The sequence below is a fragment of the Rhodamnia argentea genome, chromosome 8 (genome assembly GCF_020921035.1).
Source record: "Rhodamnia argentea isolate NSW1041297 chromosome 8, ASM2092103v1, whole genome shotgun sequence".
Classification (NCBI taxonomy): Eukaryota; Viridiplantae; Streptophyta; class Magnoliopsida; order Myrtales; family Myrtaceae; genus Rhodamnia; species Rhodamnia argentea.
The window spans coordinates 3,071,255-3,090,011 of record NC_063157.1 but is presented as its reverse complement, the minus strand read 5'-3'; the positions used below and the strand labels follow the sequence as shown (position 1 = coordinate 3,090,011).

Genomic DNA, 18,757 nt, shown 5'->3' with positions numbered 1-18,757 from the left:
TTTCAACTCCTACGTCTTTTAAGGCCATAGGGAAATCGGGAAATCAAGAAATGACTTCTTTCTTTGCCTGACTCTAGTTATTCTTGAAGCACATGACGCATTATGATCAAACAATTAGATGAGATGTAAAAGTATCGGAACTTAGATTTACTATTTGTTCCACAACTTCGATGCTTTGAAAATCGGTAATCAATCCTACTTGTGTTCGCAGAGCACCGCACGTCAGAATTACTGCAACGAAAGAATGTTATCTACAATGGACTTGTACTATCGATGAGTCTACACTGCTGTCGATAGGGAGTCTCACGGTTTCTGCAAATGCGAGTCGACTTCAGTAGCATATGCCTCGACAAGATTGTCCAGTGCAAGTATCATTATTTTTGAAAATGTGATTCGTCTTAATTGAATAGAAATAGAATGCGTCAGAACCGAGCGGGAAAAGGGTCCAAATAGACACGGATTCATTTCCGAGCATCCAACCATGCAGATACATAAATAGTATAACATACACACGAAGGTCATAGTCTAGAGAAGGATTAAATCCACGGGTATCTCATGGACGATTAGGGTCAGTGCAGTCACTGAATGCACAAAACTCAAAGACAACTTGTATTCAACTCTAGGTGTAGTAAACAAAAATGAGGTCGTCAACCAAGGTTAACAATGGGAGGTGATCAGGTTTATGATCAGGAAAAGAAAAAAAAAAGCGGTAACTTCGACTTCTATAAGCATAATTGCAGAATTAATAGTCTCCCACTGCATTTTCTATGGAACAGATACTTTTCTAACCATCATCACCCTGTGAAATGAGAAATTAGAAATGAAGAGTATTAGCAACAAGCCCAAGAACACACCTTAATTTGTCTTCCGCGTAGAAGCGACTGAGAATTTCCCATTTGAATGGCTACTGCTGCTTCTGCATGAGTGCTATACCTCACGAAACCAAATCCTTTATCTCTTTGGACCCGGACCTCCCTAATCACTCCAGCACCAAGAGCATGAAATGGCGATGGAGTTCAAGTTGATTGACCTACAAATTTAAAATGACTCAGAATTTCCCCAAAAAAATTGGAGACAAATAACTTCCGAAAATGAGTATAAAGTTTTGCTTAGTCAGAATGACACCCTTTCCTAGGCAGTATAGTGAACTAAACTTGAACAAAAGGCATACGGAAAAATTACTTGGTATCATGTTCCATGGGGTAAACCCTATCATTTCAAAAGAAATTACATTTCACAAGTCATAGTTCACAAAACTATCTCCTACTTCATAAACTCCACAATCCCGATAAATTCGAATACTTACAATTGTCATTTTAGCCACTTGAAAGGCCAAATTTAAACTTGCAATTGTCGGAGCCTTTTTTCCATTTAAGTAGGCTTAACTTCGATAGAATAAGCTCATCAGCTCCTCCTCTCTACTCATTCGCCCACTCTTCACACACCCACTTCCTGAATTCTCTCCTCTTATGAACTAATGTAGTACCGACATCAAATAGCTTATAATAAAAAGTATAACATAGTAAATTAGTCTCAAAAAATTATTTCGGTATATACCCATTCAATGTGGTTGTATTACTTTTAGTTTACTTGACCGAGGACTCAGTGGGGGGAAATAGGGTGAGCGGGAGAGAGAGAGAGAGAGAGAGAGAGAGAGAGTGACTCAGTGAGTCAGCACGTTGTTTTGGGTGGGGGTAGGTGGGTGGGTGGGTGGTGTGAGAAGGCAGAGGAGAGAGAAGAGATAGATGATGTGAGAGGAAAACTGTGACATGTTAGTGGGAAGATGATAGTGACATGTGGGACCCAACATCTTTTGAATTATTTTAGCTTTTGTGTACGATTAAGGGATAAAAGTCATTTGATATTTTAGAACAGAACGAAATTTTGGCGCATTGGATGGAGGTTAATTTTGATCTTTTCACCTGCTAGGCTTAGGCGGGAGGATTTCGATCCTAAACGCAACGATTAAGATTTTCGAAATCTAACCTAATCTGGCTAACGTTCTATATGTCGTCCAAAAATCGTCTCTTACTTTCTTAAGATTCAAAATTTTGTACCGAGTAAAATTCAATTTTTATCCTTTTCATCGAATTCAAACATTATACGGACAACCAATTTCCGGGCATCACAACTTCCTTCGAGAGGGATGATGTGAGAGGAGTCGAAGTGGAGCAGAGCGAGCAACGAATAGGGCGGAAACAGGGGCTCGAGACAAGAAACTCTCGCGGGGCAGGGCAGGTCGGCTCGGGGGTTGCTGTGGCGATGGTGGCGAGCTCGAACGGCGGAGGATGACTGGTGGTGGTGGTGGACGGAGCAAGGGGGAGAGGATGCAGTTCGGTGTAGCTGGGGGAGGGTGAGTTGCACGAACAGAAGGAACATGGAGAAGAAAGAAGAAAAGAAGAAGACGAAAAGAAAAGAAAAAAAAGGCAGGGGAGGGGGTGCTCGTGCGTGAACCGGCCCTTGAACGGGCCGGTTCCGGTTCCTGGTCGGTTTCCAGGCGGGTTCCCGTTCTGATTCGAAGACAAGTGAAGACGGAGAAAGAAGAAAGTGAGAGGAGCGTTGCAGATTAGAGGGAGGGTGGAGCCGCGTTTATGGAAGAGAGAAAGTAACGGAAAAAAAGATTTCTGAAAAATTGAAATGCAGTACCCATTATACACATGTCGTTCATTAAATGGACAAGGGAAAAAAATGAGGTGGCGCTAAGGGGTGAGCAATATTGATAAAATATTGGGTAGCCCGGCCTCTCCACGTCGCCATGTGGCCTAGGCCAATCGTAAGTTGCCACGTGTTATATTGCGGGTCCTGTTTTGTCAGATTTTTCAGAACCCCATGGGCTTCTCTCTCTGTTACTCTCTCTCCTCTCTGACTTCCGTCTCCGTTAACACACTCTCTCTCTCTCTCTCTCTCTCTCTCTCTCTCTTAGTCTCTTCACTTTCTCTTTTCTTCTTCTTCGTTCAAGTCTTCTTCATCCGTTGGTCTCCAATTCCTCACCGCCTTAAATCGCACCAGCCAAATCCTTCACTTTCGCTGACCCCACCCCTCAAAAAAAAAAAAAAAAAAAACCCTTCACTTTCTGTTCACCATAGCCACCATCCTCATCATCGTCATCTTCGCTGGACACCTTAGCTACCGGCCTGAATCTCTCCGGCACAGTAATCATCATCCACCAGGAAAATTGCCTTCTCACAAAGCCCCTGTCCTCTGGTTTTGCCGACTTTTATACTCGAGTAGAAACAAAGGGGATCCAAATAATAGAGCCGCCCGCCCATTTTTTTAAACTCAAATTCAGCGGATCGGACGTTGGTTACTCAAAACTTAATGGACAGGTTAAAGTGGTTCACCAGATTAAAGTCCAACTAAATAATACTAGTCTTAACTCAAAGGGGTCGGAGAACATATTCATTTACAATTCATTTTGATTATAAAAAAGGAAAAAAGAAAAGGCAGTTATTGAGTCTCGTCGTTCTTTTCTTGTGCACGTCATCAATTGATATCTTGACGATGTAATTTTAAGATTCATTTTAGAGAAAATAATATTTCAATCAACACACTCAAGGAACAAGATAGATCGATCCATTGAGGATGGACGATTACAACATTCCGTATCACAAAATACCGGACCTAGTTCCACGCCGGTACATCATCTTAGTAAGTTTTAAATTGGAATTAAAAAGTGATTGGCAACTTACTTCATTAATTACACGCACATAACTTATTAACGGGTTTTGATAAGTACCAATATGTATTTATCCTCCTAAATTTTCAAATTATGCTATTGATCTATCAATATTTGCTTCTATGGATTACCAACGTGTAAAATATACTGACTTCTAGATATAGTAAATTTCCAAGACTTCAGCACAGAGAGCTCCTAGAGAGGATTTTCTTTTGAGTTTTGGTGGGGTTGATTTAGGGTTTTTATTTTTTTATTTTTACGAGAATCCTCCGTTTCTATAAAATTTTATGGTGGGTAATTCACAATTTTTCACTTGATGACCGAACAATTCTTTATATTATATATGGACAGATTTTAGAAGGTCAAATTGCGTCCGGTCTACATGAGGCAAATCACCAAAATGTAACAGCACAATTGGGGCGTGAATGACAATATTTTACTTGATGGCCAAAGAAATAGATTTTTCTATTTTTATTCCCTGAATGAGTTTCTTGGCAGAGACATGCATTTAATAACAACACAAAATTTCTATTCTTGGAACAAACCTTCGTTTGATAATAGTATAAAATTTCTACGGTTGTGACCGTTGGTCCTCAACCGCCACCAGTCAGATGACGAATGACGAAGGGCGAAATGGAGCGGGGGAATGGCGGCAGACGACCAACAGATGACGAACAGCGGCCGACGGCAGGGACACAAGTGAGTCGACCGGCAACGGGAGGCGGGCAACCGAGGGCCGGAGACAGGGGGTGGCGGCAATGAGGGGAAATCTTATCCCTGTTTCTGTTCCAGAAACAGAAAACATAACATTTATATTTTTTATTTCTGTTCCAAACCTATTTTTATACCGAAAATTTGTTTCGAAAATAAATTGCCTAATATGTAACCACCAAGCCTAAGATCACTCCTCCATAAGGGATTTTCTTCTAGCCAAAGTTCCATGGACAAACTCCAAAAGAGACATTTAGAAAGCAACCATATGAAGTGATGCCCATTTGAGAGTGGATGGCCTATATATAACACATGCGTCGACCATCCAATGTGGGATTTACGGATGTGAGAGAGAGAGAGAGAGAGAGAGAGAGAGAGAGAGAGAGGCTTTTTAAGCAAGCTGAGCAAACGAGCCTTCACGAATGCACACATTACATGTAGCAGGAGCTAACTCAAGGGAGGAGCTGCAGTTCTACCGGCATCAGTAGCATCATTGCACATCCGATCATGATACCTCTAGGTGAGGAACAATTCAATTATCTATCGCTGTTTTTCAATGTCGTTCTAGTTTAGCCTTCCGAAGGGGTAGATACATAGAATTCGATGCACGAAATATGAGTTTTTTGGGATAATCACAGAACAAATGGGGCCTCAGAGCTGCAACACCGGCGAAACAATTTTGGCCTGACTTAGCATGTAGGACGTACATAAAATTATTGCTTAACCTGAAGCTGAGAAAGGTGTTCTTATGAGCCTCTGATCATCACATTCTTCGATCGAAATCTGTATATGCTAATACGCAGCGTTTCAGTTCTTAGCAGAGTGGTTTTTCGGAGGATGCTGAGGACACATGTTCTGAGTAGATTCGTGGGGGGCCAGTGGGTTCTGAGTGAATTCCTGGAGGGCCAGTGGTTGCGCACTCTAATCTTATTCAGCCTCATCTGCCAAATAATACTTGTTTGCCTCGGTGACCGCCGGAAGTACGTTCCGAATGGTTTGATCAGGCCACTCACTTGGTTGGCCTACTTGATGGCCAACTCAGTTGCTTCAAATGCGCTCGCGATGATAACAAATAATGCGGCGCGGATAGATAATCAATACGTTCCGGGATATCTCATCGAAAACATCACACTAACGACGTTTTGGGCGCCATTTTTGTTGTTGCATCTGGGTGGTCCTGATAGGATCACAGCTTATTCTCTGGAAGACAATGAACTCTGGTCAAGGCACTGTTTAACCCTGTTTAACCAGACGGCTGCCATTGTTGCCATCTTCTCCTTTGCGTGGAGCCAGTCCAGGTTTTACAAACTTTCCATTCTGATGATGGTCCCTGCTCTCATTAAGTATGGCGAAAGAGTATGGGTGCTATGGGCTGCTAGCAGCGACCACTTCAAAAAATTTTGCCCGGACCTCGAACCTGATCATCGTTCCAGGATCCTGGAAGAGTACAAACTGAAGGAGATCGAGGGTTACAAGCTCATTTCACTCACAGTGAATGAGGTGCATGAAGTGATGAGAACACATGTGGAAGCAGATCTTATACAACTTTCGGATGAGCAACTGTATGAGCGCTGTCAGTTTGAACTCCTGGCAGCCAGAGGCTTGGTGGACATTTTCAAGCGCATTTTTGCAGATCTTCCGCTCAGCTTTAAGGAGTATGACACTAGCCGGTCAGTTCTCATGGGCAAAAATTTTCTTGTGGTTCACAGAGTTATTGAGATTGAACTGGGTTTTCTTTATGATTTGCTATACACCAAAGCATTGGTAATCTATGGTGGTTTCGGCCCCCCCCTCCGTTTCTGCAGCATCACCGTAACATTCATCGTCTTGATACTTTTCACTTTCACTCACAAGAATAAGTTCTTATCAAGCTCATCTTTTGATATCAACGTCACCTATGCATTGCTAGTTGTGGCGCTTTTACTTGAGATGTATGCAGTGTGCGAGCTTCTTTCATCGGACTGGACTGCATGTCGGCTGATTAACAACAAGCACTTCGGCTTCCTTAAATTTATAAATAGGTTCTACCCGCTGCACAAAAGGAGAAGGTGGTCGAACTCGATCGGTCAATACAACCTGCTGAGTGTCTCCCTGGAGGAAACACAATCATCAGCTTGGCATAGAGTTCTCGGGTACCTGCGCGTGGACCTAATGGAGGCTGTGCAGAAGTACCTCTATCAGAGCCATGAGAAGGTGAGCGATGACTTGAAGGGGTTCATCATCAAGCAACTGATCGCAGATGATCGAAAGAGAGATGCGGAACTCCCTTCCCCATGGACCAGCAGGGGAAGCGACGCTCTCGAAAGGAATAACCAGTCGGTTAGTCTTAAATGGAGCATCGAATTGGAGTTCGCTGAGAGCATAATCGTTTGGCACATTGCTACAGAAATATGCTACCACCGAGGAGATCCCAGTAGTGGGGACAACTCTGCTAATTCAGAACGTGATGAAGAAACTGAAGCTAGATGTAAAATTAGCGAGCACTTGTCCCGATATATGGTATATCTTGTAGTTATGTACCCTAGAATGGTGCCTACAGAAACCATCCGTATCAGATACCAGGACACTTATGCTGCAGCCCTGAAGTTCTTTGAGCAGGAGACGCGGGAAAGACGTCGCACATTGAAGATGGCTGAAGCTTGCAAGCTGTTGCTTGATCAAATGAAGACCAAAGACGGCTTGACCGTTCCAAATAGTCGGAGAAGCAAGAGCAAATTCTTGTTGCATAACGGATGCCGTCTCGCAGAACAGCTGCTCCTCATTGCCGATGGAAAGGAGAGATGGAGAGTCGTTAGCGAGGTTTGGATGGAAATGTTGGCTTATGCCGCGAGTGAATGTGACGCAGAGTGTCATGCAAGGCAACTGAGACGAGGAGGGGAGCTACTAACTCATGTCTGGTTTCTGATGACTCATTTTGGCCTAACGGATTATTTCACGATGAAGAATGCCCCGGCGGTAGTCGACATGATCGTCAAGTGAGAGGGCGATGACAATGTGTTTGCGATCCGTTCTCGATGTTGAGATGATTATTTGTTATGTTGTCGGTTCGACATTAGGAACCGCTTGTTCTGTTGCTTTTACTTTGTTATACTGATGTGATCATTAAAAAGACTTTGCCTTCAGTTGACATTTCGCGAAATTATGTGTTACCCCATCAATTGTCAAGGCATGTTAAGTTTCTCCTGCAGAGCCTTCAGATCTTCGAGGAAATACCATTTTCAAGCCCACATTTTTTTTTTCCTCCTTAATATATCTCTAACTTTCACCTCTTTGACTTTTATTCTGTCTCTTTGTAGAGCGGGCGGTAATCAGAACTCTGCATCTATGATACTAGCTCTCCTACCCTCTCAATCTCTTTACCAGCAGTTCAAGCCCAGATTCAATCCGCTACAGAAGCTGCATTTATGCAATCATTTCTCACTCCATCAAGTCACCCACATTCTAATAAAAACATGACACTTCTTAGATGAACTTGCCCTAACAAATTCAACATTTATGCACGTCATAAATGACTAAAATGGTCAATCTGCCCTATGACATGGTTATTATTTTTTGTATAAACAGATGGATCCTTCTAAGCTTAACGCAACAAATACGTCGCGTTTAACTGTCCCATTATTAAAATTAGCACTTTGAACAGGAGGGGTCCATTCGTTTGAAGGAAAACAGTTTTCGGGAAATTGTTTTCCAACTTTGCGGTGTTTTCATGACGGAAAAGTAACCTATCTACGAAAAACATGTTTTCCATGGACTGAAAGCAAGTTTAGATTGGGGAAAAACAAACTTCCCCTTCTAACAAGAAGGAAATCAATTTTCATCAAAATTCCTTTACTATAATGTTTTCAGTAAAGCAAATGCTTCCTAATAGTCCGTTTGTTTCGCCAAAAATGAATGATTTAAAGAATATTTTTTTGAAAATAGTTGCTTATATCACTTGAAATAACAACTCAAGGAAAAAAATTTCATTAGCACCAACAGTTTACATTTAGACTTTTATGTGGACAATGAAAATATTTTTCGTATATTTTTGTAAAGGTTAGTATATTTTTGTAAAGGTTACTACCGATTATTTTTAAAATAATTTTCTTCAAATCATTTATATTTCGCAAAATAAGAACACTCTAGATTTGTTATTATACTCTTTTGACCCAAAAAAAAAATTGTTATTATACTCCAAAATATGCGGCCTTTATTGTCAAAGGGGGGAATACCTCAAACCTTCCCCTGTTTTTTTTTGCAACTTTTTCCATCCTTTTCCTTTTATTTACAAATTGGCATCAGGGGACAAAATTCCGTAACTGAAAAGACCAAACCGCCCTCAATTTACAAAACCCGAATCCCATAGCAATCCGAAGTCCCCAATGACCCACAAATCCAAATCTCCGCCACCTCGCGCGTTGATCTCGTCACACACACCACGGTTAAGGCAGGTGACATACCCCCATCCCCACATATCCATTGGTCCATTAGCGGGAAAAAGATAAAAAAAAAATGAGAGTGACATGTGGGACCCACCATCTTTTGAATTATTTTAGCTTTCGTGTACTATGAGGGGGCAAAAGAGTCATTTGGTATTTTAGGACATAACAAAATTTTGACGTACTGGACAAAGGTTAATTTGGGTCTTTTCACAGGTTAGGCTTAGGCGCGAGGATTTCGATCTTAAACGGGACAACTAAGATTTTCGAAACCTAACCTAATTTGGCTAACGTTCTGAGTGTTGTTCAAAAATCGTTTCTTTAGTCCTTAAGATCCAAAATTTTGTACCGACTGAAAGTCAATTTTTATCATTTTTATTGAATTCAAGCACTCTACAGATAACGAATTTCCGAGGCGTCACAGTTTTTTTCGAAAGAGATGATGTGAGAGGAGTCGAAGCGGAGCAGAACGAGCAACGAATAGGGTGGAAACAGGGGCTCGAGACAAGGAACTCTCGCGGGGCAGGACAGGTCGGCTCAGGGGTTGCTGTGGCGACGGTGGTGAGCTCGAACGGCAGAGGACGACTGGTGGTGGTAGTGGACGGAGCAAGGAGGAGGGGATGCGGTTCGGTGTAGCTGGGGGAGGGTGAGTCGCACGAACAGAAGGAACAAGGAGAAGAAAGAAGAAAAGAAGAAGACGAAAAGAAAAGAAAAAGAAGGCAGGGGAGGGGGTGCTCGTGCGTGAAAGAGGGGCGAGAGGCGGTGGGAGGAGAAGAAAATGGAGAGAGAGAAAGTAGAGAATCTTTGATTTGGGGGACCAAATTGATAAGGTGGGTCCCAATAAGAAATAGACCTATTCTGTCTCCTAATAAATAATATCCAAAGACAAAATCGTCATTTCACCGCTCCAGACGGATCAAATTTGACTCAATTGAAGGGGTCTTTTAGACTTTTCACAGTTCAGGCTCGAGCGCAAGGATTTCAATCTTAAAATGCGACGATGAAACGGTCGAAGCCTAAACTAATCCGATTGACGTCTCGACAAATATCTAATTATCGTCACTTAATTTATTAAAATTCAATATTTTGTGACAAACTGAAATTCAATATTGAACCTTTTATTAAATTTCGATATTTTATGGACGTCGAAATTTTAGTACCTCACATTGGATTAGTTGGCTTCTGCTCCATGCCTTGGAGTTCTCTGATGGACGTCTTCTCATTGAAGAAGTTGACTGGCCCGGCATAGGTGTCTCGAACTTGATGCACCCGATTCCACAAGACACCATAACGGGATATCGGACTCGGGGATATAGCATATATCGAAACAAATGCCTATTGATTGTAGATCTCGACCCGATGTTTGGTTTAACGGGAGCTTTTTCGAATGGAGCATCTTCCGGACTTGTATGCTCTCTAGGGTGTCGACAGAGTTGGGTAGCAATGTACCAAATCAGAACTCTCATGTCGAAATCCAACTCAAGAGTCCATTTGAAACGATCAAAGATTTTAGCCCGGTCGAATGTGCAACCGCCTCTGGATGTACGTATATCTTGGAATCATATTTTGCGCATCATAAGTAAGTCAAGAGTACTCGAAATATGAGTAAATTTAACCAATGATAGAATTCCTTCCGTAGGAAACATCAAAGGCATGAGGATGATTCGTCATTTCCTGTATGCAAAGTTTTGTGACACGGGTCCTCTTTAAGCGGGGTGTTTGGTTCAATTTTTGAAATTCAATTGTTGATTCTTATTTTTCTTTCATTTTTTACATCAAAAGTGCGCCATCTTTCACAAGAAAGATTCAATTTTTTTCACATATAGATAAATATATAGATTTGAAATCGTCTCAATTTTTTCTTAATTTTTTTTTAACATTTAAACTATTTTTTTTTGCCTGTTAATATTAATATACGAAGCCAAATATATCAAGAAAAGAGACCCTAAGCCTTTTTTTACTAATTGGAGTAGATTATAATTTTTTGATCACTAACCATGCAGATATTTTTGTGGGAGCATGAAGGTAAGCATTTTACATCTTTTGATTGCTTTTTTGTATGAATTACTTGCTGTTTTGCTTGCTGATTTTGGGGTTTAACACTGTATTTTCGGAAAAGAGTCCAAGGTGCAATTTTCACACATCAAAAACCCCAATTCTCATCAAAATTTCGGAAATTGGAATTATTGGATATATTTTCAGAATAAAAAACCCTAAATCTAAATTAGGAAATCTTATTTCCTAATAGGCAACATCTATGTTAAGTTGGATAAACTTATCCATCGCCGTTCGGATATGACCCTCTAACTTAGTAAAGATGGGAATTTAGTTAATTTGATCTATCGCCGTTTAGATGCAATTCGTTATCTTCAAAAAGCTGAATTTAGATTTATGAATATGCTTTTTTTCGAAAAAAATTGCAAGAGGATGGGGTTTGATTCTTTTTTACTTATTTGGATGGCTATCTTGAATTATCTGATTGGATTGATATTCTGCGATTGATTGAGATCCTGTTTGATTTATATTTCCCGATAGATTTTAAATTCCTCAAAAATTTAGTAAGATATAGTTTCCTAGAAATTATATCTAGTTAAATCTTTAGGAAGATATAGTTTCTTAGAAACTTTATCTCATTAAGTTTATTCTGGAAATTAAAGTCAAGAGAATCAAATCTAGGATATTTTTAATCTGACCGAAAATTGCATCCAAAAAGATTAAAAAAAATTTCAAGAAAATTCGGCACATCCTCATGCATATTTTCGAATTTTATGTCTGCATATCCTGCATATCCACTTCTTTCGAGTATCATATCTTGCATTCCATATTTAAAAAAAAAAAATATCATTTGCATATCATGCATATCTTTTATGTCATGTATCTTTTATTGTCGAAAATATAAAAAATAAGATAAAAAAATCTGCTCATTCATGATCTTACATTATCTCATGTCATTCATATTTTCGAGTACCATCTAGTCCCTCATCCATTTTTTTCGAAAAGTATGCCATGTCATGCTATGCCACGTCATTTAAAAAAAATCATGTTTTAGGATCATGCATATTAGGATAATCAATTTAGATTATATGCTTAGGCTAATTAATCTTAAACTTGCATATTTGAGTTAAAGTAAAATTGCATGTCGCCTAGGTTAGATGAAATTTTCGCATGATATGTGGTCCTTGCATGTTTAGCTTAATTGATTGCATCTTGTCTGTATGCCGTCCACGTTATTCATGTCTTGCATAGTTAGGCTAATTTGTTTTTCATTTTACATCATATTGCATTAGTGTTATGTCATCTTGTGTGCTTTAATTAGTTAATTGAACTTTGCATGTAAAGCAAGATTGCATGTTGTTGCTCGTCTTGCGTTGCATTCTCAAATACGCATATTCACGTCATTTAGCATAGTTTTCATGTCATTTGCATTCATGTCATTCATTGCATATATTTAAGTAAAAGCAAAAACATAAAAATTACTCCATTCTCTGAACTTTGAGCTTAAAAATAAATTCAATCAAGCTTGAGTTGCCAAACCTAGGACTTTAATGGAATTAAGGTACCGAAAGGGCATTAGCTTTAATTAGTTAATGTAACTAAGTCCCCGAATCCACAATCTCTGGTTCATAGGAATAAAATAGTTCTCCCACTATTTTATTTAGGTTTCTAATTGACTTACCAAGAAACGATTAGTGGTGGCTCCAATCGAATATTTTTTCGTGAATAGACCTAAGTTGAGATTCGATAGGACTTGGAAAAGTCCGAATTAGGTTAGTTAATTTAATTAATTTGATAATCCGTTAGTCTAAAAATAATTTTTTAAGTCATGACAGCTTGGCGACTCCGCTGGGGATTTGTCAATAAAGAAATCGATCTGATCCTTTTGACGAGTTTGATCAAATCGATTGAGGAGCTGCAGTCAAAAAGGACTTTTGCTCACTCTCATGAAAAAGGTTTTAAAACCCGACCATTGATACGAGTAAGAGAAAACACCCAAAACTATCATCATCACACTTGACAAGGGTCCGGGTATTCTTGCAATCGGTATGACCGGACCAATCTATGAGGTCTTTTGCAAGGACCGTAATTCAGATTTGGTCAAAGGGTTTATCAAAGGGGACTCGTATGAGTCATTTTTGACTTTGAAATGAAATGAGATTCTTGTCACCTGCATCGGGTTTACAAGTCGGGAACCCCGCAAAATGAAGTAAAAATGATCTTGCTCGCACTTCTTTGAGCGATATTTATAAGCAATTCAAAATCCTACATTAACCCAAGTGCCCTAATCTGAAGAGATTTTTGGTAACGGTTGTAATGTAGGTTCGGGATAGGCCTAGAAATGAAAGGCTTATTTCCAATAAATAGTGCATAATGATGAGACTGGTAACCATCTCTTTGCTTAGAATGGTATTCTTGCAGACTCCCTGGGGAACATTCGAATGCGTCCAACTAAGACACCCCTTCATTCTAGAGATTTTCCCGGGAGTTTTTTCTTCTTTTCTTTTATAGGAAATGCCCCCCCTTTTTTTAGGATGCATTTCTCATTTTTTTATTTTTCCCATTTTTTTTGGGATTTAGGGAGGCTCAAAATTTTGCCCACTGTTTTCTCTTGCTTTCTTTTTTTGAGTGGTAAGCCTTTGCTTTTCTTACTCCCTTCTCTTGCCTCTCTTTTGATTTTTTTTTTCAAAAGGAAGGAAGGGGGTCTCGTCCAGGTCCTGCATATTTTGCAGGCAAATCTTTCGTGTTCGACTTTGCCCTAAGGCATTTTGCTCATTTGCTAGATGATCCGAAATGATTCCTTACTAGGATGATCACAAATTAGGTTACGAGAAATGAATCCACCGATCAAATTGGGTTTGCAAAGAGATAAATGTGTATGACATAGGGAATGAAACGCTCTTCGTCATGTCTACGGCACTTGGACTAATATAAAATTCGCATGCAATAAATACACTCAAAGATTGATACAAGTGAGAGCAAGAAATTTTACTCATTCCTTGATCCGAGAATTGCCCCGGTATGGGGTTGTTCCCGACAGGGGCATGAAATGAAATGCCGTTCAAAGGAGTTAAGCAAATGGCAACCTTTAATGTTTGGATGGAGGAAATGAATGCTTCGTATCATCTTGGTCGTCATACTTCTCGCGAGATAACCATTTGCCTTGTCGGTATGGAAACTCTCTCTTTTCATTGGGGGTTATGATAAAGACGTGTATAGGAAATGGCTAGCCTTTCATCGTCCCGATATTCCTCATTCAAAATGATCGGCTTAGCAGAATCAAAGAAATTTCCCGATCGAAAACTTCCCACATTGAAGATTAACAATGCGAACAGGAACAATTCAAGTTCAAGTATAATGCATGAACACTCATTAGATGAATTGTAACTTGATCAAAATGTCGAAGCAAATCAAGCATAATATTTCTTTACAACATCGAAATTGACAGGGTTGGTAAAAACATGACCATCCATCTCGGTCAAAATCAAAGCGCCCCACGGGAGTACCTTCTTCACAACATACGGGCTACCATAGTTTGGAGCAAATTTCTCTTCTGAAAGTGGAACAATGGGCAACAATTTTCGCTGGACAAGGTCACTAACCCGAAAGTGTCGAGGCCGAACCTTTACGTTGAAGGATTTAGCAACCCTTTGCTGATAGCACCGGCCGTGACATACGGCCCTAAGCCGCTTTTTATCGTTCAAATTTAACTGGTCCATCCTCTGTTGGATCCAATTGGCCTCAATCGGCTTGAATTGAGATAGGACTCGCAAGGAAGGAATCTCCACCTTGATCGGTAACACTGCTTCCATCCCGTATACAAGAGAGTATGGGGTTGCCCCGATAGATGTTCGGATCGAAGTCCGATACGCCATGAGGGCAAACGGCAACCTCTCATGCCGGTCGCAATAATTCTTAGCTGTCTTAGCTAAGATCTTCTTAATGTTCTTATTGGTTGCTTCCACCGCCCCGTTCATCTAGGGATGGTATGGAGAAAAGTTCAGATGCTTGATCTTGAATTCCTTGAACATATCATCAACCTTCCCGTTGTTCAGGTTTGAACCATTGTCAATGATTATGGCTTCAGGCGAACCGTATCGCGCGATAATGTCTCGACGGATGAATTTCACGACATTCCGAGCCGTGATCGCCAGGTATGATGTAGCTTCGATCCATTTAGAAAAATAGTCAATGGCGACAAGAATAAATCGATGCCCGTTAGATGCTTTAGGATTAATTGGACCGATCACATCAATGCCCCACATAGAAAATGGCTATGGTTCGGACAAGCGATGCGGCTCGTTCGGAGGAACGTTAATCCTATCACCATGAATCTGGCATTTGTGACAACTCCGGACATGTTGAATACAATCGCTCTCTAAGGTGAGCCAGTAATAGCCCAACCTCATGATCTTCTTGGCTAGCATGTGTCCATTCATGTACGGACCACAAATTCCTTCGTGCACCTCCATCATTAAGCGGACTGCTTCGGTGGAATCTATACACCTTAGAAGGACCGAATCGAATGACCGTTTGTATAAACTCTCCCCGCTCGAAAAAAATTTCGAGGCCATCTTCTTTATGTACCTTTGGTCGGACGTGGTATTTTTCTCTGGAAACTCCCGCTTCTGAATGTAAGTCTTGATATCGTGGTACCATGGCTTGCCGTCGGGTTCATCGGTCATAGCCATACAATATGTTGGCTTCCGTAGTACCTCGATCTTCAACGGCTTAACCTCAAGTCCATTAGTGACTTGTAACATGGAGGACAGGGTAGCCAAAGCATCGGTGAACAGATTGTGAGTTCTAGGCAAATACTCGAACGAGATATCGTGAAACTCCTCCACTAATTCATCCAGATGCTCATGGTAGGGCAGCGGTTTAGCATCCCGGGTTTTCCATTTTCCAACTGTTTGGAGGATAACCAACGCTGAATCCCCAAATACCTTGAGTCGAGTAACTCCCATATCGATCGTGGCCCGCAAGGCGAGGATGCACGCCTCATATTCTATTATGTTATTTGTGCAAGGGAATACCAATTTTACTACCACAGGATAATCCCGATCACCTAGAGATATCATAACCACGCCCGTGCACGATCCCGATAAATTGATAGTTCCGTTAAAATACATAGTCCGGATATAATCCTCCATCGACATGATTCGATCCTCAGAATGATAGGCATCATCATCTCACACCAGATTTTCGGTGAGGACATCCGCTATGGCCCATTCCTTGATTGACTTTTGGGACAAATATTGAACATCAAACTCGGAGATAACGATTTGCCATTTGGCAAGTCTACCAATCAAGGCGGGTTGATTCAATAAGTATTTGATAGGATCGCACTCTATCACCAAAAGCACCTAGTAGTGCAAGGTATATTGCCGAAGCATGTGCAGTACCTAGACTAACGCCACGCATGTTTTCTCTACTTCGGAGTACTTCATTTCCGAAGCTGTGAATTTCTTGCTCGGATAATAAATGGCTCGTTCTTTTCCATCCTCTTACCTTTCTTGGGCTAACATAGCGCCCAAAGACTCATTATAGATTGTGAGGTAGAGGATTAAAGCTTGCCCCAGCGCTAGAGGAACAAGCACGGGTGGATTCATGAGATGCTTTGCGGTGAGTTTATGATAATGGGCCGCCTCATGAAACGAATCACATGTTGATGAACTCGTGGGGATGGATAGCGCGTGGTGGCCATTGGTGGTGCTCGGTGATTGGGTCGCCGTTGGTGGTGCTCGGTGGCCGGGCTGATTTGGTTGTGCGGTAACGGGACCATCGATGCCATCGAGGAACCACTTTGACTCGTAACGTACAAGGTGAGATAGCAAGGAGCGTTGGACGGTGTGGACAGCAGCTGGAGATTGTTGAGCACGGCTGGATCTAGGGGAAAAGCCGCATATAACTTTGGTAGTGAACGAAAGAAAAGGGTCCACTCCTCCTTCCAGAGCTTGCTCGCCCTCTCTTTAGCTTTTTTTTCCCCCTCTAGATGGTGGATGTGGACCACCGAGAGACGCCTGTTTTGTCGCCGTCCATCAATGACTTCTCCTCCGAGGGACTGATGAGGGAGACTCGCTTCTACTCCCTTGCAGCCGTATATGACAAATTGTGTGGCCTCTTCATAAACCCTAGGCTTAACACTCTATTTATAAACTAGGAGTTTTCTAGTCCTAGCTGAAGTAGGACTCATCATCGACCGTTGGATTAAAAATTCTTATTTTTGAGAGTCCGATCTCATTAAAACTCCTCAATAATTTTGGCCACAAGAGGGATTTTCATGGGGTAGCCCAATTTCATGCTCTTACGGGCTTGATTATGCATTCTCAAGCTCAAATTGGGCTTTAATTAATTAAATGAATAATTAATTAAAAGCCTTTAACAATTAGGCAAGCAAAGTGAGGTGAATTAAACTTGAAAATAGGTTCAAGCCCTCTTAGAATTTTCGGCACACTCCCTAGCCTTAGTCGAAAATTTCAGACTAAGTTTGGTCCGATCGCTATGTTCAATTAAGCTCTATTGACTCAACTCTGCAATAATACATGACGGATGAAAAATAAATATGCAATGCATGTGGAATTAATTTTTGGTGAGAACTACAAGTAATTCCCATTTGATGCTTGAAATGAATGATTTAATAAAAATCAAAATTTAGGTGTCAACAGGCTAATTTCGTATATACCAACTCTTATTTGACTTAGTATCCAACATTTATGTCAAAATTACGGGAAAAGTACACTAGAAGTGCCATAACTTGTGTACGGCGTTCACTTGAGTGCCATAACTTTTAAAACGTTCACTTAAGTGCTATAACTTTCAAAAATCGTTCACTTGAGTGCTACGTCGGAGCAAAATCGTTCACTTGAGTGCTACAGTAACTTTTCCACGCGTGCCACGTCGGCTTTCCGGCATGCCACGTCATTTTTCCGGCGTCTACAGTAACTTTTCCGGCATCTACAATAACTTTTCCGGCTGCCACGTCGGTTTTTTCGGCTGCCACGTCAACATGGCACTCAAGTGAACGATTTTTAAAAGTTATGGCACTTAAGTGAACGTTTTGAAAGTTGTGGCACTCAAGTGAACGCCATACAAAAGTTATGACACTTCTAGTGTACTTTTCCCCAAAATTACGGACTTCCCTCATAACTAACAAAAACATATTCATTGTAAGTTCTACCAACTTTTATTTATCATCTTATCAACGTCTATTTGAGTGATGTGCAAGCCTCTTGACATACTCAATTAATGCGGGTTTTTTTCCAATTTAATTTTTTTAAATTAAATATTTACGAAAATATTTTTTAAAAATAAATATTTACCGATTTGGGTCTCGCTCGACGGTGGAATTGCCGAGCGAGACCCGCTCGGCAGCCCAGCTGCCGAGCTAGGGCGGAGGTGGGCCCCCACCGGGCCGCTCGGCGGTTGAACCGCCGAGCGGACAGGCGGGGGGGCCCCCCGGGCCCGCTCGCCAGCCAGCAGCTGGCGAGCGGGAGGTAGGGGCCCACCCCCCTCCCCCCCACGTGTCGCCCCCCCTTCCCCTCTCTTCCGTGCCGCCCCCTCCCCCTCTCCTCTGTGCCGCTGTCCCTACTTTCCGTGTGGCGGTCCCCTCGCGTAAGTTTGTGCCGCGAAAGAGTAGGGGCTCTCCTCTCCCCCGCATTTTGCGCACTTGCGGCGTCGACGCCTACAAGACGCAAAATGCTCCAGATTTTCTGACGCTCTTCTCTTCACTTCTTTAAATTCTCTCTTCCTCTCCTTCTCTCATTTCTTCTCTTTTTGGAAACGCTTTGTCGCTCTCCCTCTCTTTCAAACGTTTTTCGTCCGTCTCAAAACATTCTCTCATTTCTTCCCTCTTTCAAACCGTCTCTCTCTTAGACGCTCTTCTTGTCCCCGCAAACGCTCTTCCTTAGACACATTTCTTTATAGTTAAGTATGAATTTTTATTTATATGTTGTTA

General features: G+C 41.3%; 2 protein-coding genes across 2 annotated transcripts in view; one reads left to right on the top strand and one right to left on the bottom strand.

Moving 5' to 3' along the window:
- Positions 1-18,757, bottom strand: part of LOC115744778 (uncharacterized protein PHLOEM PROTEIN 2-LIKE A4-like) — a 162,236-nt gene that overhangs the window by 99,646 nt on the left and 43,833 nt on the right. The window lies entirely within an intron of this gene.
- On the top strand, positions 5,177-7,366 carry LOC115744726. Its single transcript, XM_030680040.2, has one exon. It carries the CDS (start codon positions 5,177-5,179, stop codon positions 7,364-7,366), a length of 2,190 nt encoding a protein of 729 aa, XP_030535900.2.

What these genes read in the sequence shown, in the direction of transcription:
- LOC115744726 (XM_030680040.2), top strand. Translation starts at nt 5,177, where the DNA reads ATGCTAATACGCAGCGTTTCAGTTCTTAGCAGAGTGGTTTTTCGGAGG.